At 47.1% G+C, this 23,400-nt stretch overlaps 1 protein-coding gene across 15 annotated transcripts in view; it reads right to left on the bottom strand.

The window, feature by feature from the left end:
- Positions 1–21,599: 21,599 nt before the first annotated feature.
- The window catches only part of KIAA1217 (KIAA1217 ortholog), a 606,452-nt gene continuing 604,651 nt past the window's right edge, over positions 21,600–23,400 (bottom strand). For all 15 annotated transcript variants that reach the window (XM_054695156.1, XM_054695157.1, XM_037510713.2 and 12 more), the window contains one exon: positions 21,600–23,272. In XM_054695156.1, the coding sequence (XP_054551131.1) occupies positions 22,778–23,272 (495 nt within the window). In that variant the 3' untranslated portion in view covers positions 21,600–22,777. The remainder of the gene's footprint in view (positions 23,273–23,400) is intronic.

Genomic DNA, 23,400 nt, shown 5'->3' with positions numbered 1-23,400 from the left:
GCACAGGGCAGGTTCTCTGTCGATTTGGACAGAAGGATAAAGGAGGAGTCCTGGAGCCCTTGGTGGCTTTTTCAGGCTTTAGTGCTCTTTTTACACCAGTTGTTGCGGGCCAAGCCCATAGGCTGGCAAGCCAGGTTGGCCAGGGGTCTAGGAAGCTGGCAGGCCTCTCAGCCCCCAGCGAATCTTTACTCTTTCTCTTTGGGCTCTCTCTGGCGTTCTCTTGTGGTCTACTTCCTCTCGTAGCTGGTCCGCCATAGCTACCCTCTGTCTTTGAGCCACGCCACCCTTATAGCCTCAGCCTCCAGGCGCAGGTGTGCACACTCGCACATGCCCACACCATACTCCAGGTGTCCACCATCAGGCATGTCTACCCCGAACCCACGCTCCCAGGCGCCTCCTGCAATCAAGGCCACAGGTGATAGCCACAGAGCCTAGTGGCGTAAAAACCTGACCATCTTCCTTTGCCCTACACATGGCAAACAAGATGCCTTGAATTTTTACCTTTACTTTTTAAGAATAAAGATGACAGTAGTGAAAGCCTACCAACAGAGTTACGCAAAACACCAGGATGCCCCTTTGCTGTCTGCTGAATTTTGCATAGATAAGTCAGCATTAGATTTTTGAGATATGCAAATTCTTTTCTCTAGGTTTGGCATTATTACTCTCTTGCTTGTATGTTTCGCTTACCTAAATCCTTGATTTCCTCACTTTTTATTTAGTGTTTTAGTATTAATACTCATAGTTTGGAAATCCTTTCAAAAGAGGCAGGATACACACACACACCAGAATCATCCTTATAGCCCAACCCCCACCTACGCTTTTAAAAACAAGATTATGATATGGGCTCTTTTCTAGTCTCACAAACCCCATTCTAGTCCTCCCAAATGGAAAGCCAGCAGTCTTTAAGCAGTTTCTCTTGTTGTTCCTGCCTCCCTGCAGATTGTGTGGGGGCAGCTCTTGCTGAGACACGTTTCCTGCAGGATCACTCAGGATAACTTACACTGCCCTAACAGGTCAGAGCCCGGTGGCTGCAACAGAGATTTCTCTCCAGTGTGTGCGTTCCCAGCAGGTCATCCGCAGCTCTGCCCACCTCTCCACCGCTCAGGACTGAGCACTGCCAGGCTCGTGTCAGCAGGAAGAGAACATGCCACAATACACGTACACACAAACGGGCACATCGCTCTTCTCCTGCTCAGCCGGGAGTTGGGAGTGGTGACAGGGTGGGGGGTGAGGGCGCAGGGGGGCAGCAGCGCTGCTCCTGTCACAATGGCTTTGCGATTCCAGGAGGAGACATTGTGAGCGATGTCAGCACAGTGAGATTTGCTGCACAACAGCCGCACTTGTGTTAGGGGGAAAAGGATGTCCTAAAGCTAATTCCATGCAGGCTTTGTGGACTCCACCCCCACCCCAGGCCAAAGCCAAAGACACCGGGAACTCCAAATCCCATCACCACCAAAGGGAAGGTGGCTGGGACCTGAGGGTGGGGTTAAGCAGCCAAGTTGGTATAAAGCCAGACACGTGGGCTTTGGCGGGGAGGGGGGGGGGTCCCCCATTTTGGCTCACCGCCAGCTCGGTCCGGCCAGCTCTGAGAGTGACTTTGGGTAGGACGCATTAAAGACTTTATTTCCCTATTTTCTCCCTGAGTTGTACATTTTCCTTATTTCCTTTTCCCTTGTAAATAAACCTTTTATTAACCTTTTGTGTGTGCCTGTAGTGGAGTATTAATAAGTCCCTTGTAAGCGCACAGGTGAGGACCCACAGCCAGGAACCCGTTCAATATCGGGGCTGTCCTATAACACTTAGAGCTCCCAGGAACTTGTGGGAGCCACTGGGCAGCACGTGCTTGGTTTTCTTGTTGCCTGCATAACCAATGTTGAGCATCAAGGTCTGCTCTCGAACTTTCTGCGCACCCTGTGATCAGTGCATCTGGATTTCCCCGTTACGTTTAATCGTGACATATTGGTCTGACTGGTGCTGGATGAATTTTTTCGTCTTTTTTTTTTTTGACAATTTAGGGCTTTCCAAAGGGTCTGAGGGCAGCCATGGCTGAAAGGGAGACGGCTGCCACCTAGCGATGGATTTTTTAATAGAGGCGGTTTTCAGTCTTACTTGAAAGTGTTTCAATGTAAACACCTGTATAAATTTCCTATCATTGCTACAATTTCCTATCATTGCTACATTTTCTTCCCTGTCCCACTCGTACAGACACTGTGATTTCATTTCGGACCTGCACAGACAATCCAGAACACTTTCTTCCTCTCAAGATCATTAACTCAATCATATCTACAAACTCCCTTTTGCCATATAAGGAAACATTCACAGGACAGGAGAGACCAGGATCTGTATATTTTGGGGGGCCATTATACTACCTACCACAACTATGGTCTACTAAGATTTTTAAATAGTTATAGTCTAACGTCATAATTCTCTTCTAGTATAACAAACAAACAGGCAGGGCCCTAGAAATTAGTCTTATTTTCTTCCAGTGCTTAAGAAGCTTAATTTCTGGGCCTCCCTGGGCATGCAGGGGTTAAAGACAGCACTATCAAGCTACTGCCACCCACTACAGCATGAGTTGGATCCCCTGCTGGCCAGGGAGCAACCCAGCTGGTGCAGCAGACCTCTCCTGTCTCCCCTGCTGCGCCCTTCAGCAGTGTATTTCAGTTTATCTGTCTGTTCTGCTCCCCACACTGTCTCTGGTGAATCCTGTCGCCTCCTGTACCTCTGGCTCACACCCCAGTTCTTGCATGCATGTATAAATATTTTTTTTAAAAAAGCTTAATTTCTGACAGCTATTACCATGGCAACAAATATTATAATTCTCTAGGAATGAACTTAATGGACAGTGTCAGAATCAATTTCCTACTCATTAGTGCTTTTTCTTTACCACACTCTGGCCTCTGTAAGATCATCTTCCAAGACTTCCTCAACCAGGATTTCTCATCTGAACTTCACAATACAGAAAATGATCTGCAGAGCTCGATTTTAGTCTTTTCTCTATTATAATCATTGAAGGCTAAACATTTCCCTCTAAAAGGTATTAGACAAGTTTTAATGCTAAGTTTTTAAATTTCCATTAGAATTTCTTCGTGAAACATGTTGTTTTGAAGTGTGTTCTAAATCTGTCAAAGATATGGAGTTTTTCTAGCCGTTTCTATTTTTTCTAAACCTAACTGCATTATAGTAGATTATTTGGTTTATATGATCCCAGTTTTAACAATCTTGATTAATGTTCTGTATGCTAACCTGTCTCCAGTCTAGGTTTTGGAGGGAACCTGTTTTTGCTCTGGGGCTGCTTTAAGATGGTCTCTATAAAAATGGTGTTTTGAGGCTTTGCTACAAAACATCTACTCATGGATTTCATTTCATTATTCTATTTAGTATTTTGTTTGATTTTCTGAAATTGAGGGCTGGCCTCTCATCAATTTTGTAAAATTTCAGTGACTTCTTAACATTCTCTCTCCCCTTTGCTCTGTGTCACTGACGGAGGACAAGAAGAGAAAGAAAAAAACTAAAAAAGGTGGATCACACAAGGAGGTGGGGGCAGAAGAGATTAGCATTGGACACAGTTGTGGAAACTAGTATCCTGAGGTGCAAATGACACTAGTATCCTGAGGCACATGTATCCTGAGGTGCCTAGATTACAAAGCATAACATCCAAGCAGGAGTCAGGCTGTTGTGTAGAGCACATGCCCAAAGGTAAAGATATGGAGATTGAGCCCATTGTAGAATCTCCAGGCCCTTTCAAATTCTACTTAGTTATCCAAAATTAGCAACCAACTGACGACTCACAAGGAATGAGCCCCTCCCAAACAGAAGAAGACTCTATCAGTTCAGTCTCCGACAGGCTCAGGGCAGCACTCCCACTGCCCATCTGTGATTATACAGGTGCCTCTTTTCACCAACTCACCCTCTGCAGGGCAGCAGCCTCCCTGCCTGCCCGTGACCCGCCAAGGCCGCCCGCCTGCAACTGTGCAGGCCTCTCTCAGCAAACCTGTCCCTTCTGGGGCAGCTCTTCCTGCCCGCTTAGGTCTATGCAAGTGTCTAACTTTTATCCCTTCCCTAATAAACCTGCCCTTTAAATATAGCTACCATCTGTCTTGAGGAGAAACTCGCCTGGGGAACTTGCCACGTGTCACTGAAACGGGAGTTCTGGTGACACCTTTTCCCAGAGTGAACCCAAGGACCCCCGCACTCCAAACCCACAGGCTCTAGAAACAACACCGTCAAAAGCGCCTATTCACTTACTCTCTTAACACCCTTACCTTCCTATTTGCATTTTATTTCTCACACACTCTCTGCTGGTTTCCAGTTTACTATCTTATTTCTAGCAACATCTAATCTGCAGTTTAATCTGCCCATTGAGTTTTAAATTTCAGTTCTTTCTCCAAGAAATTGTTTCATTGTTTTCCAAACCAATCTGGTCAATTTTGAGCTATCTTTTATTTGCATCTCATTTTATGCTTTCTTTTTATTCCTGTAAAGTTTTTTTTTATTTATGCATACAGGAACTGGGGTGTAGGCCAGAGGTGTGGGGGGGGGCCGGGGTGAGAGAATTCACCAGAGACAGGTGGAGAAAAGAACAGGCAGACTGACTGAAATATACTGCTGAGGGGAGCAGCAGGCGAGACAGGAGAGGTCTGCTGCGCCGTGTGGGTTTCTCCTTGGCTGGCCAGGGATCGAACTCATGCTGCTGAGTCTGTGGATTGCTTCATAGTGCGGTGCTTAACCCCTTGAGCCACCAGGGAGGCCTCTATTTTTGTAAAGTTTTAAATACGTTTGTTTTTGCATGAATTCTAGAAGCAGACTGCCTGGCTCCAAATCTAATCTCTGCCATTTACAAACTGGATGAGTTGGAGCAAAGCACCTAACTTCTCTGTGTGTGGGTTTGCTCACATGTAAAATGAAGGAATTAATAATCCCTGTCTCTCGGTTGTTATATATGGTAGCTATCGCTACTGTTATATGTTGAATCTATCAGCTTCCGTTTTCTCAGGTCTGAGTCTTTGATATTTCTGCTGGCTCTTGCCTGTGGCGATTGTCATATGGTAGAAACGTATATTAACAGTATCTATTGCATAAATCAGAATAATGGATTTATGGTTTTACTGTTACCATCTTCATGCCCCAAAAAGTAAGCATTTGTCATGGTATGTATAGTTCAATATACCCAGATGGTATTTATCTCTTTTTAAGAATACCTGAAGGCTGCTTATTGGAGAGCAATGAGGAAGACAGGTCCGACATTCTGATGGCACTTTCACCGTGACATTGAACATCAACATGAGATCCTGACTAGCAGACAGAGTCAGCTACTGGAGAATTTTCTTAAAGGAGCTCTTTTCTTGATAATCAGAGACTGTGTCTATCAATTACTAAAACAAAGAGCCACTTAGAAGCCAGGTGATTTTATAGTATTTCAATTTTCTATGATTAATTTCAGACAGCAAATGAAAACCTGTTCACTGGGCAGAAAGCATGGATATTTTTAGACTATACTGATGCAAAAAAACATCAATCTCCCTCTTTCATTTTTCAAGCAGCCAGAGAGCTTTAAATTTGTCACTTGCTCATTATCTCTGTTCATTTTGGTCAAAGTGATTGACTTAAAGAAGCCTGTTAAAGTTTCCCTTTAGGCTATCTTGAGTTCTTGGTTTTAATATTCTAAATGTTTCCTTCTTGTGAATCCCTAGAAGGGAAATTTTCCAATTATTTTCCATGATTGACCTGTTATGAAAACCTAACCACAACCCTGCAGGACCTTTTAGCTGTGGAGGGATGAGGGGAGACAGGGCTTGATTTGAGGTGCTAGTCATTTCCAGTGGCTAATTTTTACTGGTTTGCAGACACTCCCCAACCCCACTCAGAAAAATATCACTCAGAGAGATTCTTCCTCAATGAAAGAAGGAACAGGCTGAGTAATATCCTCATGCTTGTAGATTTCTTGCCAGGGGCACAGAACAAAATCTCAGACCAGTAGTTTTGCAGGTCAAACACAAAAACATAAATATGGGGCCTCCCCGGTGGTGGCGCAGCAGTTGAGCCCTGGGTTGCGAAGCTGCGCACAGCCTCTGTAGTGCCGGTTCCATCCCCAGCCGCAGGGCAAGTGCCCCACGACACGGACCTCTTCTGCTGCGCCCGCTGCTCCCCTCAGCAGTGTACTTTGTCAGTCTGCCTGTTCTGCTCTCCCCTCCGGCTCTGGTGAATTCTCTCACCCTCCTGCGCTTCTGACTGTACCCAGTGCTTGTATAAATAAATAAATCTTAAAAAAAACCCACATAAATATGACTGTTATAATGACACTGTGTTATCTCCTATAGACAAGCTGTTTAGTATTAGGAAATAGTTACCTTACCATTGCTCCAATTTTCACCAGACATCAAGCAAAAAAAACTCTTAAATCATAAAATTGTAGCTTAAGCCTTCCCACTTGCTTCCTTCTTTGGGTCCCCTATCCTGTGGAAAGGGGGCCGCGGCCTGGAGGACCACGCCAGCCAGCCTTGTCAAGCTCTACCCTTGCCGACTCTTCCCCTGAGCCCAGTCTGGTGACATTTCTTAAGCATGCCCTCCAGCTGCAGCTCCTGATAGCTTTCTCCAGCCTGCCCCTTACCTAATTATTTTCATCTCATGTGGTCTTAGAGGACTTGATTGCTTGCCTGTGGCCATAATAAGAAGAGGGTTCAAGATGAACAGAAAAGAGTTGTCACATAAATTTCCAGATTTTAAAAAACTAGGTCTATGTATTATAAATGGAAGTTATCAGGTTTTTTCCACTCTCCTGCCATTAGCATCTATGATGGTACCTGTGGTCTCAGGCATGCCTGGAATGTGGTGTGGTATGCGTGGGTGGGCATGAGCCAGAGACTGAGCATATAAGGGCAGTGGCAGAGGCACGCAGGGCAGAGGAAGAGAGCAGGAGAGAATGCAAGAGAGCCCAGAGAGAGTAAAGATTCTCCGGGAGGCTGGGAGGCCTGCTAGGGAGGCCTAGGCCTAGGCTAGGGAGGCTAGCAGGCCTCCCAGCACCCTGGCCTCCCTGCCTGCCTTGCACCTGGTTGCCTCACTACAAATGATGTAGAAAAATCATTAGAAGCCTGAAAAAAGGGGCATCCCTGATGGCACAAGGGGCTAAGTCTCAGCACTATGAAGCTATCCGCAGCCACTGCAGCACAGGTTTGATCCTTTGACAGGGAGCTGACCCACATGGCACAGCAGACCATTCCTGTCTCTCCTGCTGCTCCCCTCAGCAGCATATTTCAGTCAGTCCACTTGTTCTGCTCCCCACTGTCTCTGGTGAATCCTCTCACCCCCCTATACCTCTGGCCTGCACCTCAGCTCTTGTATGCATAAATAAATAAATCTTTGGGAAAAAAATCCTGAAAAAGCGACTGAGGGCTCCAGGACTCCTCCTTTACCTGTCTGTCCAGGTCCACAGAGAACTTGCTCTGTGCCTTGCTGGCTCTACAGTCTGGGAGCACGCAGCCACTGGCCCTACTTCCTAGAGAGCAGTGAGGGGGGGCGGCCACCCCTTAGAGCACATGTGCTCTCAGACTCCCCTAGCCCCATGTTCCTGCTTCCCCCACCTTCCCTCGGCCTGCTACACATCCACTGCAATTTCTCCTTTAAGCCCCAAATTATTATTCAGACTCCTGGGGGAATCAGACATCCTTGGGTAAAGCAGGTGCAACCCCTTGACCTCCAAACCCCCAATCCCAGTGTCTAACCAGAAATGAGAGAATGGAAAAAGATAGTCGAGGAGGGGTTCTTCAACACACTCATTTCTGCAATGCCAGGATGCCCGTGTCTCCTGCTCCTCCTGTGACACCGAGAGCCCGCAGGACGAGCACAGAGCCTGCCCCTGTGTTGTGCCAAGTGTTTCCTGTGCATCGAGGCACTGGCTTCCCACAGTGGCCCAGTGAAATGGATTGTGCAGCGTCCTGCTTATCCCTCAGTGTCTGTTGATAACTACTATGCTCCTCAGCCTCCCTCCCAGCCAGGTGTGGCCAGGTGACCAAGTTCTTACCCCTGGTGTAGGAGAGGTGTAAGCTGCTCTCAGCTCGCAGGGGGACATGTTTTTCTCTTCCCATTGGTGGAGTCTGGACCATCAGAAACCCTCCTGAACCATGATGCACCCAGAACAGCAGCTGCAGGCAGTGGAGCCGGGTACCTGCCCCGTTGACAGCCGCCCCAGCTGTGGCCCCTGCCTCTCAGCAACGTGAACATGAGAGCTGGTTGAAGCTGTGATTATTTGGGGCTTTCCACAGCTGCACCCAGTCCCGGCTGATACAATGACAGATGATGGCAGCTGCTCTTCTGGCTCACCCTCCACACTCACGCTCTCAGCCTCTGTTCCCCTCAGCTGCCCTACACGCCCCCCTTCCAGGATCCCATCTCTATGCTCCCCCATTCCTCTTAATAATTGCCACCTCACCTTTTTCTAGGGAGGTGCCTTCTTCACCCCCCCAGCCCCGCCCCTTCCCACTGGGAAAGGTAAGAGAAATGCCTCAGAAGAGGGGAGCTGATTGGATCACTTACTCCAAGTGGTACCTGTTGTCTTCCAGTTCTCTGGCAGGGAGATCACCTGGCAGAAGATCATGTCTCTTCCCTCTGCATATGCTGTCACCCAGCAGGGCGGTGCAGCCTGTCCTTCAGGCCACCCAGGCCTGACTTCAGGAGTCCGCAGCTTGTCAACTGGCTGCCTGCCACATAGGCCTTTCCCTGAAGGGACTGTGCTCTCCCGAGAACGGGGGTACCCATAGTAGGGTAGCATCCCTTTGGAGGGAAGACCGGACAGTTCTGACCCTGACAGAGAAAGAGGGAGAATTCAGAGCTCAGGATGGTAAAGATGCGTTTGCACCCCTGTAAGTGTCAGATCACCTGTGGCACTGTAGAGGCTGCGGGCAGCTTTGCAACCCAGCGCTCAACTGCTGCGCCACTGGGGAGGCCCCCTGGTCTGTCTTTTAGTCTTTGGAGACAGTAATTGAACTTCATCTCTAGTTTAAAAAAAAATTTTTTTTAAATACTGTCAATTTTTCTCAGTGCCACCATCTTGCCAGAAGCACCTGGCATTGCTATGGCAACAGATGAGGCTAGTGCTTGTTTGCCTAAAGCTGCCACTGATGATGGAGCGTGGGCAGGCTGCTCTTCTGAATGTCACCCGTGAACTAGCAGGATATTTTCATTTTGCAAAAGGCAGAAGTGGAATGAAGGGGCAGCTGGAAATAGCCAGTCCCTGCACACGCAGTTAGGGGCTGGATATGATACAGTTACAAATGACCAGTCTCTTAGACAGGCATTAACAAATTTGTCTTTCCCCTATTTCCTGACAGGTTTGTCTTTGATGGGCATTAACAAGATTAACAGTTTGTCTTTCCCCCATTTGTTGCAATTTCCCTCTTGTTTGATGGATTTATCTTTATCACCCAGTCTCCCAGAGGAGCATTTCTGCATTTCAAGGAAAAGGGAGTTAAACATCAGCTATTGGGCCTCCCTGGTGGCGCAGCGGTTGAGCGCTGGGTTGCGAAGCTGCCCGCGGCCTCTTGCAGCGCCGGTTCGATTCCCGGCTGCTCCCCGGCCACTGGAGGAGGGTCCCACATGGCGCGCAGACCTCTCCTGCCGCCCGCTGCTCCCCTCAGCAGTGTACTTCGGTCCTTCTGCCTGCTCTGCTCCCCTCTCTGGCTCTGGTGAATTCTCTCACCCTCCCGCGCTTCTGACTGTACCCAGTGCTTTTATAAATAAATAAATAAATCTTTGGGGGGAAAAAAAAAATAAACATCAGCTATTGAAGAAAAACAAGCTGACCCCCTCCCCTCCCCTTTGCAGACCCTAGCCCATCTCCTATTTTTTTCCCTTTATATAAATACCCCTGCACTCTGCCAAAGAGCAGGACGGTGGTCTTTCAGACGTGAGTCTGCTGCCCTCCTCATTTGTCAACAAATTAAACCACTTCCCTTCTCCTCAAACTCTGTTTCCATTTATTGGCTGAGGGAAACTGAGGCCGGCGTTTGGTATCAGATAGTCACTTCCCCGTTCCAGCCTCAGTGAGCTGCCCCCTTGGGGTGTGCCCGGCCGTGTCACCGCCAGCGGCCTCCCCGCTGAGCCTCCACCACCGGGTCCTCCTCCCAGCATCTCCACACGCTTTTCAAGATGCAGCTCACATCACTTTTCTGCTTAAAATCCACAAACACGTTCATATTGCCGACAAAGAGGACTAATGTCATTGCTTATTCTCATGTTTTGGTTCCAACCTACTCCTATGAGGCTCTCTGCACCCCTGAAGGCGCCAAAGCAGGCTCCCTGAAGGCACCAGAACCAGGAAGGCACCAGGGCAGGTTCTCTATGATCCTGGCAAATGAGTGAAGGAGCTCTGGAGCCCTTGGTGGCTTTTTCAGGCTTTAATGCCCTTTCTAGACCATTGTTGTGGGGCAAGCTGGCAGGCTGGCAAGGCAGGGAGGTGGGGGTCCAGGAAGCTGGCAGGCTCACCTGACGTTCTCTCGGGGTCTCTACGGCACCCTGCTGCTGGGTCTTCTGCCACACTCTATTCGCTGCCCCCTCAAACCTGTGACTCTGCCCTTATATGCTCAGTCTCTGGCTCGTGCCCACTCAAGCACGCTCACATCCCACACCTGGTGCGCCAGGTGCAAGACCACAGGTGTAGATCATTGATGCTAATGACAGGAGGGTGAAAAAACCCTGATAACGTCCATTTAGTCTTACCTTGCTTTCCCCTTTGGCCCTGAGAGTGTGAAGAGGCTGCCCCGCCCTGCCCCCCCTCACCTGCCCTCACCTGCCCTGCCTTAGATCTGTTTGCTGTCCTATCTCTCCTGCCCTGTGGGGATATGAGTTCTTTGAGGACAGGGATGGAATGTTCCCCAAGGGGCCTTCCACTATTGCTAGATAGCAAGCCACACAATAGGTTGGGTGCCCTGGGCATAGGTCAGTAGTGGGGAGGCCACACTCTAAGTCCCAGGGTGATTTCAGGTGGTGGTGGCTACAGCCACCTCAAGAACAAAGGGCAAGAATCACAGGGGCTCTCTGAATGGATTAGTCATTAGATGAAAGCCCTAAGCAGAGTCCTGCAGCTGTCTTCCCTGTACCCCACATGCTAAGCCTTTCTGAGTCAGCTCCCAAGATAGCAGGTAGCTCGGTGCCCTGCATCCCACAGGCAGCGTCCTCTGTACTGGATGCTTCATCCATCTTCTTGCCTCATTGGCTCATGCTCACCCACCTACCCTCACTCAGATGAGAGCTTTCCAGTGAGGATTTCCTTCCTGCCCCTCCACACAGAAGACAATTTCATCTTGGGGGTCCTATCGCATTTTTGGTGTCCTTACTTTCTGGAGGGATAAGAGATGGCGAGACCCTAGATGACACCCTCACATACTGGGGAGCAGGGTGCCTGGAAATCCAGTGCAGTTCACAGATGTGGTGTTCCCCAGGCAGGCAGGACTTCTCTGTGGGTGGCCCTGAGGGCATGCTGGGGTGTAGCTTATCCTACTCAGAAGCAAGAGCTCCTTGATTATCTGAAGGGATGAGTAGATGGTCCCTTGAAAATGACACTGGGCCTCAAAAATTGCCACAATGGAGGCAGCCAGGGAACTCAGAACCTGGTCTCCTGGGGTTTCTGTGGCCACATCTGCTCTCTCCCTTCTTCCCTCCTCTGACTCCCTCCTGACCTGGCGGCTGGCAGGCATGGCGCTTGCTCCAGTTCTCTGGCTTCTTCACTGCAGAGCCCACCAAAGGCTCACTGGCAGCCAGCTCTCCTAAAGGTCTTCGGGGCTAACCCCATACAGACCTTCCCACCAATGCTCTCGAACTTCTCCTTCTTCTCCAAACAATGAACCAAACACAGCAGTGGATTAACCAGATCACCCCTGGCACAGCCTGAGCGTCACATCCCAGGCCAGGAGAAAGCTACACGCTGCTCTCTCCAAACTAAGGTGACTTGCAATCTTGACTGGCTCAAAAACTAACTTTAATAAAACTTAATATTCATCTGTGAGGGGGTATTGTGAGCAAACTAAGAATGGCAGCTTAAGCCTCCCTTAATATGATGAAGAGTATAAATAAAAACTACAGCAAAGACTACATTTAATGGCAAAATATCAAAAGCTTTACCTTTAACAGCAGGTACCAAAAAGTGATATCTGTTATCAACTATTTCTATTTAGGAAAAAGAGAGAGAACACAAATTGTTACAGGGCAGGGAGAGGGGCACTCCAGACCCCACAATCCTGCCTGCTCTAAATAGGTTCTGCCATCTGCTGCATCAACACAAAACATGTGAGACTTTAATGAAAAGGAATTTTAATGCAATTAGCAAATAATACAGGAAAGGCAAAGAATATAGTTTCTAAGTCAAGCACCCAAAGTTACCCATCCCCTCGTGTTAAAAGTCCACCCAAGCAGAATTGGCCCAGAGCAAGATCACAAAGCCTGCCACAAGTCTAAAGCATCTTCCAGTGGGGACCCACAGAAAAGGATCAGAAACAACCAGACAAGTCTGGGAGGAAAAGAGCAAAATCAAAATTAAGACAAAAACCGCCATTATCACCTCCCCACGGGTCTCTCACCCACATCTGTGTCACCCAGTTCACGACCAAAAGGCAAGCGCAGTTTCTTCACGTGTCTCTAAGCTCCATGCGCCTCCTCCAGGTCTCCTTCTGGCTCCACCCTGCTTCCTTCCTTCCTCAGTCTCCTCTGCAGCTTCTTCTCCTCCCTGCTCAGCTCCACCCTCCTTTTGGGTGGGCAGGAAAGCTGGAACCTCCCCCTTTCCTGGGGACCACCCTGATACAAAATGACTAACATCAAACAATCATTGTAGAGTCTACAGATACCGAAAGATTTTAATACTCAAGAAGACAATAAACAACTATCATGAGCACCTTTTTGCCAATATAGTTGACAACTTAAATAAAATGGTAAAAATTCCTTAAAGGACATGAGCAACAAAAGTATACTCAGTGAGTAAATAACCTGAGTAGTGTTATATATATTTTATTTTTTTAAAGGCTTATTTATGCATACAAGAACTGGGGTACAGGCCAGATGCACGGGAGGGTGAGAGGATTCACCAGAGTCAGAGTGGGGAACAGAAATGGCCGACTGACTGAAATACACTGCTGAGGGGAGCAGCCGGCGAGTCAGGAGAGGTCTGCAGCACCATGTGGGTTCCTCCCCACATGGAGCTGAGAGACATGGCTGGGGATCAAACTTGTGCTGCAGCGGCTGCAGACAGCTTCTTAATGCTATGCTCAACCCCTTGCGCCACCAGGGAGACCTATATGTATCTTCTTATAAGGACATGAATCTCATCACAAGGGCCTCACCGGAAGGACCACATCTATCCTTCATTACATTCTGAAGGTCCTGCCTCCAAATACTATCATGTTGGGGGGCAGAGCTTCAACATGAGAATTTTAAGGGGACACCGACATTCAGTCTATAGAGGTTTTGTTTTTTGCTCACTGGAATTGCCCCATGAAATGCTTAACCCTTTGAGTATGTGCTGCAGCCCCTGAAGCTCTTGGAAGGGAACACAGTCTAGTGCCTATTTTCCATAATTTTCCCTAAAAACAGGAAAATGGGAGACAGAGTGAGCAGCTCTGAAAGGAAGGCTGAGATGCGTCCAATGACACCACCCTCAAGCCCTCACCCGGGCCATGGCTGCATTCTGCTGTCGACTGCATTTTTATAGCTGCCACCAAAACTGAGATGCAGAAGTTGAGGGCTTCTGCGAGGAGCTGGGCTTGCAAGTTTCTTTGAGGAAATTCCACAAAATACCACTAGGTGGCAGCAAGTGAATAGCCTTTTCCTAAAGAGCTGCACGCTTAACTATGAGATCTAAGTTCTGGGTGTTGTGCATGATGGGGACACTGTGATTTCCCCATTGACCCTCCTCCAGCCTGCGTCTTCATGAAGAGCATGGAGCTTCATTTTTTGTTTTTGTTTTTTTTTTTAAGCAAATGCTGTACTTACTCATTTTTTCTGCCACCTTACGTCAGACTCCCCCAAGGGTTATGAAGGGTGCTCATAGCAGAGAGCTGATCCAGGCTTCCCAGAGAGAATATTCCAGGCAGAGGAAGCCACTTGTGACCTGGGTTTGTCCAAGGAGCAGAAAAGACAGCTGTCGCAGAGGGAGTAATGGGCAGCTGTTTGAGTTGAGATCCAGGGCAGGCAGCAGCCAAATTCCGTGGGGCAGAAATGCCTCGCCTCACCTTGTGGGAGCCTCCTTTGAGGAATTTGAGACAGAGGGGCAGAAGGGCAGAAGGAGGCCATGGCCCCTCTCTCTCAGGTCACTCAGTGAAAGGATGTGCTTCCTCCAGGATGTGGCTAGTGTGTCAGACCTGGCAAGGTCTCTGTGAGTCTGTTCATCTGTGGAAATGAAGATGGCCTGATGGTAATCATCACACAATGATCTATTTATTCCTGAAAGTTTCCTTCCCTGACCCTATTTCCAGGTGAGTGAACTCTTTTGTGAGTAAAATATCTCCTCTTGGCTTGGTTTACTGAGATTCATGCTAGAGCCAAAAAGCACTTGTCATGGGCAGGAGGAGAACAGGGCCTTCTGCTGCAGGAAGAGCAGGGTCCACACCTGGACGCTTTTCTGGCTCAGGACACCAGGAATGTGGAGAGAGGGGGCACTGAGACTCCAGACATTGGCACAACAAGCACAAAATCAGAAAAAGACACCTAAGAAGGAACACTGGACCGGTTAAAGACAAACTGCCTTCCTTACAGCTCTAAGGAATCTTAGGTCTCTGATCTGTCTATAATCTTGGATCAAATCTTCTTAAATGGCTACACTGAAAACCACTTTTAAATGCTGACTGAGGAGTGGGGTGAGGACAAGACAGGGCTCTGCAGCAAGTCTTCTTTGAAGGAAAGAGAAAAGTTAGGGACCGTGGCTTGGGGTAGGTGGCTGAGGCACCTGACTACATGCTGGAGGGAGAGCCCCCACCTGCAGGATGTGGGTGTTGGGGAGGGGGTGCAAATGCAGGCACCAAACTTCTCTGCCCATGTTTCTAACCTGATGATCTGGGAGCCTCATTACCACCTCCTGACCTTCTTACTCTTCAAGTGTGAAAGGGTGAAATCCAAGACAAGCTTCCTCCTGCCAGGTGTTCCTCAGCTTCCCTTGTTTCTGAACTGTCCTGCTTTACTCCCAGATCCCTTATCACCTGAATATTTTCACAGCTACTGTGAGCCAAGTTCCCACCAGATTCCTCCCCAAAAGGAGCAACTCCCCACTACGGCTTTTTTGCTTTTTACATTCACAGTGTTTCAAATAGAGCCTTAGAGGCCACCTTTGAAATAACATCCCTAAAACACTGTTCTCCATCTGGTGGGGACTCTGTAACAAGTGCACTTGAAATGTCTCATTTAACCAAATCTCTGGGCTTCCAGGGTTTCCAGAAGCTAGGGGAGAAACTACAGCTGTATTTTCCAGAAATTAAATCCTTAAATTACTCCAACTTCAAAAGCATTTGGACACCATAAATGTTAGCACCTGCAGAGCAAACAACCCTCACTTTAGCCAGTATTGGAAAAACTGGAAATGACAGCACCAGAAATTTCAAAACAGAAACAGAACTCTAACATGCACCAAGTGACAAAAATCTATTTTCAGGGTAATAAAAATGTCATAAATTACAACTTTTTTTTTAAACAGTTGATAGTTTGAAAAACTCAAAGGCAACGACTGAGTCATGCTTTTTAAGTACGAATCAGCTGCGGTGTGGTCAGAGCCACTGTTTACTTTGAAAAGACAATATCTTCCTGTTACTCCTGGCGTGAGGTGGCTCTCAGCCCTGGCTTCCCATTAGAACCACTTAGAGAGTTGGCGATGCCCTGCACAGGCAGTGCCTCTGACCTCTTAATACAGAATCTGTGGGGTGTGACCCAGGCCAAGCACCTTCAGGGCTTCACATGTGATCTCAGGGTGTTGACAAGTTGAGAACCTGGAACAATCAAGGCTGACCAGATTGCCAGATTGGACTTTCGTGGGTCTTCCGTTGCCAGGATATTTCCCATTGGCCGTCACCCTGTTCCTTGCCAGTTCACATTAAGTTGCGGAGGAAACTGGATGTGTGGCAGGGTAGGGTCCTGATCATAAATGATATGGCCTGTGCTTAACCCAGGGCTTCAGCAGAAAAGAGAACTATGTTCCCATTCACCTTCCAGAGATTCCCTATCCCTCTCCTTGTTACAATTACTTAGAGGATGGATTTCTTTTGCTGTTAATTGCTTGTTCATCTAGATCTGAATGAAGAAGTCTCAGATGCTAACATGGATATAGGTATCATGCAAATGTTCCAGAAATGGCAGGACTTGCTGGCGAACTAGAGCTCCCCATCTGTGCTCTCACTGCTGTGATCCTGTAGAGGGATCCTGTAGGCTGGATCCCATGGTGGCACCTCAATTTTGGATCCTCACGTCCTTGGGTGACTTTTTTAAAAAAAGATTTATTTATTTATGCATACAAGAACTGAAGTGCAGGCCAGAAGTGTGTGTGGGGGGGGTGAGAGGATACATCAGAAACAGAGTGGGGAACAGAACAGGCAGACTGACTGAAATACACTGGTGAGGGGAGCAGCGGGCGAGACAGGAGAGGTCTGCTGCACCATGTGGGTTAGCTCCCTGGCCAGGGATCTAACTCATGCTGCAGTTGCTGCAGATAGCTTCATAGTGCTGATACTTAACCCCTTGTGCCACCAGGGAAGCCCCCCTAAGGACTTTTTCAACAATGAAGTATGCCCTGGTTCTCGGCCAAATCAGTACTGCACTTTGGAGACAACTGTGGGTATTTATGGAGAGTTTTTTAGTTGTCTAAAAATGATGGAGGCAAACAGGCATTTAATGGGCCCAGGCCCAGGATGTTAGGTGTCCTGCAATGAGCTCCCTGGAACAATTGTCCTTCCCAGCAGCACCTGGAAGTAGTCCACTACTATGTAAGTGAAAAGCCTGTTATAATGATTGGAGTCAAGAGGTCAATTCTGTTTCACTTGTAAACAAAAGATGAAGGCAAACCATACTCTGCTTTATTTAAGGCTTCAGATCCATTCTTTATTTAGGAAAAGTCACGTCAGCAATCAATGTTCATGGGAATTCTGCCTATCTATGCAGGTGGTTTTGTTTTGTCCTGAAACTAGGTGAGTATGTAGGATGCAGCATTAAGAATTTTTTAAAAAAAAAATTTTTTTTCTCATTAAGAATTTTAGATGGAGGGCCTCCCTGGTGGCGCAGGGGGTTAAGCACAGCACTGTGAAGCTGTGCTCAGCCTCTGCAGCAGCAGTCCATCCCCGGCTAGCCAGGGAGCTGCCCACATGGCGCAGCAGACCTCTCCTGTCTCGCCTGCTGCTCCCCTCAGCAGTGTATTTCGTCAGTCTGCCTGTTCTGTTCCCCACTCTGTCTCTGGTGAATCCTCTCACTCTCCCGCACATCTGGCCTGTACCCCGGTTCTTGTATAAATAAATCTTCAAAAAAAAAAAAAACCTAATTTTATCTTGTACAAAACATCTGTAGTTTATGAGGGAGATTGCAGTTGGAAAGGGAGGATAGGATATGGTAGCACTGAGACCCTTGTCCGGCATTTCAAAGGCTTTCTCTGAGGGGCTAAGCAGCCAATTCTATAGTCTCTGCACAGAAAATTTCGCGCGCAAAACTCAGAAGTGCCTCGAGGGGGCGCTAAATACCAGCGGGCGGGTGGCCGGTGAGGGGTGTGGCCTAGCGGGCTCGGGGCGGGGTCAGGGCGGGGCGTGGGCGGGGCTTGACCGCAGAAGCGGGCAATTGGGCGGTTTCCTGCAGGTGCTCGTGCCCTGCCTCGGCTTTAGCCCGCTTGGGGCGTGGGGAGCTGAGCCGGGAAGACGCAATTCCCGGGGCCCACGCAGCCTCTCCCGCCTTCCACGTGACACTGGATGCGAATATAAATCCTGAGCACAGCACCTTTCTGTTTTTTTTTTTTTTAATTTTTTTTTTTTATAGAGGCATGCTTTATTTATTTGTTTGCTGGTTTGTTTGTTTGTTTTGTTTATACATGCACTGGGTACAGTCAGAAGCGCGGGAGGGTGAGAGAATTCACCAGAGCCAGAGCGGGGAGCAGAGCAGGCAGAAGGACCGAAGTACACTGCTGAGGGGAGCAGCGGGCGGCAGGAGAGGTCTGCACGCCATGTGGGACCCTCCTCCGGTGGCCGGGGAGCAGCCAGGGATCGAACCGGCGCCACAGAGGCCGCGGGCAGCTTCGCAACCCAGCGCTCAACCGCTGCGCCACCGGGGAGGCCCTGTTTTTTTTTTTTTTTTTTTTAAAGATTTATTTATTTATGCATATAAGAGCTGGGGCACAGGCCAGAGATGTGGGGGGGTGAGAGGATTCACCAGAGACAGAGTGGGGAACAGAACAGGCAGATCGACAGAAGTACACTGCTGAGGGGAGCAGCAGGTGAGACAGGAGAGGTCTGCTGCGCCATGTGGGTTGCTCCCTGGCAGGCCGGGGATTGAACTCATGCTGCAGAGGCTGTGGATTGCTTCATAGTGCGGTGCTTAACCCCTTGCGCCACCAGGGAGGCCCTCTATCTGTTTCTTGAAGACGAGCAGACAAAACTTGAAACTGAATATTCCGCAAATGGACGATTTTCTGAATAACGCTCATTCATTTGGTTAAAGCATAACACAAGTGCCCGCTAACTCGTTCCAAAGAGACACCAAAGGGTCCCCCACGGGAGCAGGACAGCCAGGCGCCGACACTGGAGCCTCATCCTGGCAGCGTCCTGCGGCTTCATCTCTTGCCCAGCCTGTTTCCACCGCCTATGGGGAGGGGTAATGGCAGTAACTTTCTTACAAGGTTTTGGTGAGAATAAAAGGCATAACATCGTAGCATCACACCTGTTTCATAATAGGCAACAGATGGCAGTTATTATTGTGGTCACAGATGGAAGGGTTAAGGAATCCCCCATAAATGCGAGGCATTTACACCAACCAAGCCTTTTGTGTAAATCTAAGCCGGCACTGTGACTTTTTTTTTTTTTTTTAAAAGATTTATTTATCTATATAAGCACTGGGCACAGTAGGGTGAGAGAATTCACCAGAGTAGGGAACAGAACAGGCAGACGGACGAAATACACTGCTGAGGGGAGCAGCGGGCTTGGCAGGAGAGGTCTGTGCGCCATGTGGGACCCTCGCTGGCGGCTGGGGATCGAACAGGCGCTGCAGAGGTTTCGGACAGTCCTCCAGCCCAGTGCTCAACCTCTGCGCCACCAGGGGAGGCCCACTGTGAGCTTTCTTATCAGAGCTGTTGAGCATCATTTGACCTTCCTGCATCCTGTTCAGCAGGGTGAGCAGTGTCTGGGAGGTGGATCTGGAGTTAGGAGGACAAGATCCCTGGCAGGATCTGGGAATCTCTCCAAAGTGCCCTTATGGATACTTTCTTCATTAGTTGCCTGTGCCTGGCCAACGTTGTGTCTGCCTGGACAGGGGTGTGGCTGCCTCTACAACCTTGGTTACTTTTGCAAAATTACCTCTTGAAGATTTGGTTGAAACCATCTCCATTGCTCGACTCCCTCCTTAAAAGCTCTCCAGTTGCTTTCAGAAAACTGCATTGACAGAGGTCTTGGAAGGGGAGTTAGTTTCAATTACAGGGTGGATGGTGGGGAAAGAGACCTGGGTTTATCTTGGGAAGTAGCCAAATCTGCCCCTGATGCTCACCAGGTGTGTTGCTTTTCCTTATAGGTCTTGCCCTGGGGCACTCAGCCTAGGGAGTGCACCAGAGCCATCTCTCACCTCGGAAGGGGTCTGGAGAGGGGTGATTGGGAGCTCCTCCTCCCAAACCTTGGTAAGCACCCTCACCAAAGACATCCTCTTCTGCAGCCATGATTCCAGGGCCTTAGTTTTGCTCCAAGTCTGTGTAACCTGTTGTTTTACTTTGTAAATAATTCAGTCACACACAAAAAGCACTGAAAGTAAAGCAGTCTCTTTAATTCTTTAACACTATTAGAGGTTCTGTGTCATGTCTGCGGTTCAAATGCCATCGCCTGCATGAAATAACCTCTCTGGTCTTATCTTCTTTCTCATGCTTGACTTGTTTTCCTGAGTGTTGGTGCCAACTCCTCCCCAGTGAGACTGGATGCCTCTTACCCAGTCTCAGTGGCCACGACAACAATCAGCTTTACTAACCTTTACTTCTAAAGACTGTCATAAAAGTTTTCTATACATCACATTTAATCTTCCCAGCACTCCTAAGGTAAATTCTATTCTTAGTGTCCACTAGCTGAGGAGGAAACTGAGCTGTTCCCAAGGTTGCACAGCCAGTGGCAGCCCAGATTTAGGCCTTGCTGAATGAATCTAAGAAGCCCCTAGGCTTTATTTCTAATAATCTTTCTCAGATGCAATGATCTGTTAGTTGAATGGTGAGCTTAAGAATAATGTAGTGAGGGTCTGCTAATAGTTAACAAAGCCTGAAAAGTTTGGAGCTTACTCTAACACAATCCATTTAGACATTAAAGGAAACAGGGCCTTTGTTCATTGTTGTCATAGCAACCAGGTACTGCACCTGGGTTCAGTTCCTCCAACGATGGCTCTTCCCTCTAATTTCCAGAGAAGGCAGCAGCACTGTGCTTGATTCGGTCCTTGCTGAGATTTCCCTTACCTGGCAATAGTCTATCAGTCCTTCATTATGTTGCTGAAATTGACCATCACCTGTCTGCCCTGCAGAAGTTTCAGGAAGTTGGGAGTTAAACTGAAAACAGGAGCCCCAAACTATAATTTAGCTGCTTACAAAGAACTCTGTTTGTAAACAGGTGCAAATAAACTAGCTAGTTACGGTATATATTTCAAAGTAACATAGTTGTTGAGTCAGTTATGGGACATGACATGTTGGGACATTTTCTATCAAAGAGTATAAAATACTTTTTTGAGAACTACCTGAAATTTGTGATTGCAGTTACTGTAATGAGTGGAGACATAATATAGTATTTTTGGTCTAAGTATTCCAGGTCAGTGAGTCCCTAACTTGGGAGTATTAACAAGTAACAAGGTGCTAAAGCAATTAGAATATTTGTACTTTATAGCAAATCGCCAAGTTAAATATGTTGGAGGCCACAATAATGAGAAGAAGCTTCCCAAGATTGTTCTTGTAGTCAATTAATAATTTTGGTATTAGTTAACTTTTCTTCCCATCTTTAAAAGAAAAATAGAGATTGTAAAGTTAGCTAGCATATATTCCTCTAGATCAACACTATTTTTTAAAATTGAGAACTCAAAGAAGTTCTGGTGGCAAAGATATTTTATTTCTACGTTACTTTTATTGGAAATGAAAAAAAGAAAGAGAAAATAACAAGAATCCCTCTGCTAAATGAGTGTGGAAAGTCTGTATTTAGGTTTGCCTTTGGTTAGGCAAACCTTACTAAGCCACAGAGAAGAGAGTCAGCAGGTTAAATCCGAAGGCACCACCCCTGAATGAAAAATTCATCAGCCCAGCGCTTTCAGGAAACCAGTTTGTGCCTGTTACATGTTGTTTATTATAATGCCCTTAAAGCCCAAACCATTTAAGTTGGTAATGTTACATTTTGTTCTTTGACTAGGAAGTAATTTTAGTGACAAAGTACAAAAAATAATAAGCATGCAGCCCTTTATTTTGTTTTGCAAAGTCTCTGCTTATAATTCTGTATATTACATGACTGTGTTATACAAATACATTTATTTACAAAAACACTCTAGCTGTGCAAACCTGTTGCTTTTTAAAAATGTATGGATAGTCCCATGTCTGCCCATCCCAATATATATTTTTTAAAGCATGCATAAAAATTAACTTTGGTGTGGGAAAACTACTCTATGTGCTGTCACATACAGTATTTTTATGTTTATTTATATATTTACAAAAGTTTATCAGTTTACAGAACCGTACAGAAGTGCACATTTTAAAATCCACAATGCAATAGTGTGGGTTACCAGATCTCGGAAAATAAAGGAAGGGGTTCGATGCTGCAAAGAACACAACCAGAGAATCCCAATATGGCAAAAAAATAAAACGAGAGAGAGAGAGAGAGAGAGAAAGAGAGAAAGAGCAAAGAAAATAAACCTGCTTGGGCTGGCAAATTATTATACATAATTTTTATGGCAGTGCAATCGGTTTGATAAATTGCCTCCTACATGTGCCTCGGGTGGCTGGGTAGAAGTTCATTGGCTTTTAGTCTAGCACACTACTTTCAAATGTACAATGCTATAGTATCAAAAATGTTTCAGCAAAAAAGATCTTGAAAGGAACAATGAAGTTTTGACAAAAATAGAAATCTGTAATAAAGCTAAATAACACTAAAATAAAAGGAAATATTATAGTATCTGTTTTACAATTTGTATAGTCACACTTGAGTATTTCTCTGTTCACTTCTAGTCTCCGTAATGAAAAATATTTTTATACAAAACATACTAAAATTCTGGAATCATACATGTTTTACATGCTCAGTTCATTTTCTCCTGCCTCACATATGCTCTCCTCTCTGCCATACTCTTTCTCTTTCTGTAACACATGCTCACTTCATTTAACAGGTATTGACTGTAGACAGGAAACACGACATAATTACAATAGCAACAATGTAGAAAAAAATAAAGGAAAAAAACCAAACAAGCTTTAGTGAAGTCTATAATCCAGTATTTAGCACATACTTAGGGTTAAGCCTTAAACAGTACAGCAATATGTTACATTTTCTTGTGGACACAGTTGTTGAAGACTGTTAAAAATTTTCTTTATAAAAAAATTTAACTCCAACTTGTGCCTAACAGGATTTGGCCTTTAAGAGGTTTCCTTTGCTGTGGATGGGGTGGCTTTGCTGGAACTTCCGTTCTGTGCCTTGTAGCTGGTGAGGCTAGGCGTGTGGATGGTCCTGATGCTCTTGGCACCTTGATTCAGTAAAGTGGGGGAGGCAGGGGAGGGGGGCGAGGAGGAAGAGGAGGGAGGGGCTGCTCGGCCATTTTGAGTCTGCAGTGAGAATGAAAGATGGTGACTTTTACCTGTGTGAGTGGGGCTCTGAAACTTTAAGGAGCCATTAGAGACAGAGGGGATGAGGGAGGCAGAGGGAGCAGACCGTCCTGTTTGGGGGCTGAGAGGGTTAGAAGTAACTGATGGTTTAGTAGTAGGTGGATTAGGGGAGTTAGAGCTGTCACCACTAGAAGCGGGCAGAGAACTGCTTTTCCCAGAGCTGGGAGAAAGGGCTGGAATCTTAGAAGCAGGTAAGGAGGGGAAAGTAGGCTTACAATCCCCACCAGCTTTCTTAGCACTTCCATTAGCCTGCAAATAAAGATGGCGGGAGACAGTTTGTCAGAAAGCTGGTAACACGATCAATCCACAGGGTCTGGCAACACATCCCTTCTGAGAACAATCAAATCAAAGAAACCAAATCAAACCAAACCAGTTCA

The sequence above is a fragment of the Talpa occidentalis genome, unplaced genomic scaffold (genome assembly GCF_014898055.3).
Source record: "Talpa occidentalis isolate TD23 unplaced genomic scaffold, MPIMG_talOcc4v2.1 talOcc4.14, whole genome shotgun sequence".
Taxonomy (NCBI): domain Eukaryota; kingdom Metazoa; phylum Chordata; class Mammalia; order Eulipotyphla; family Talpidae; genus Talpa; species Talpa occidentalis.
The sequence above is the reverse complement of the archived record's forward strand: the minus strand, read 5'-3'. Positions and strand labels throughout refer to the sequence as shown.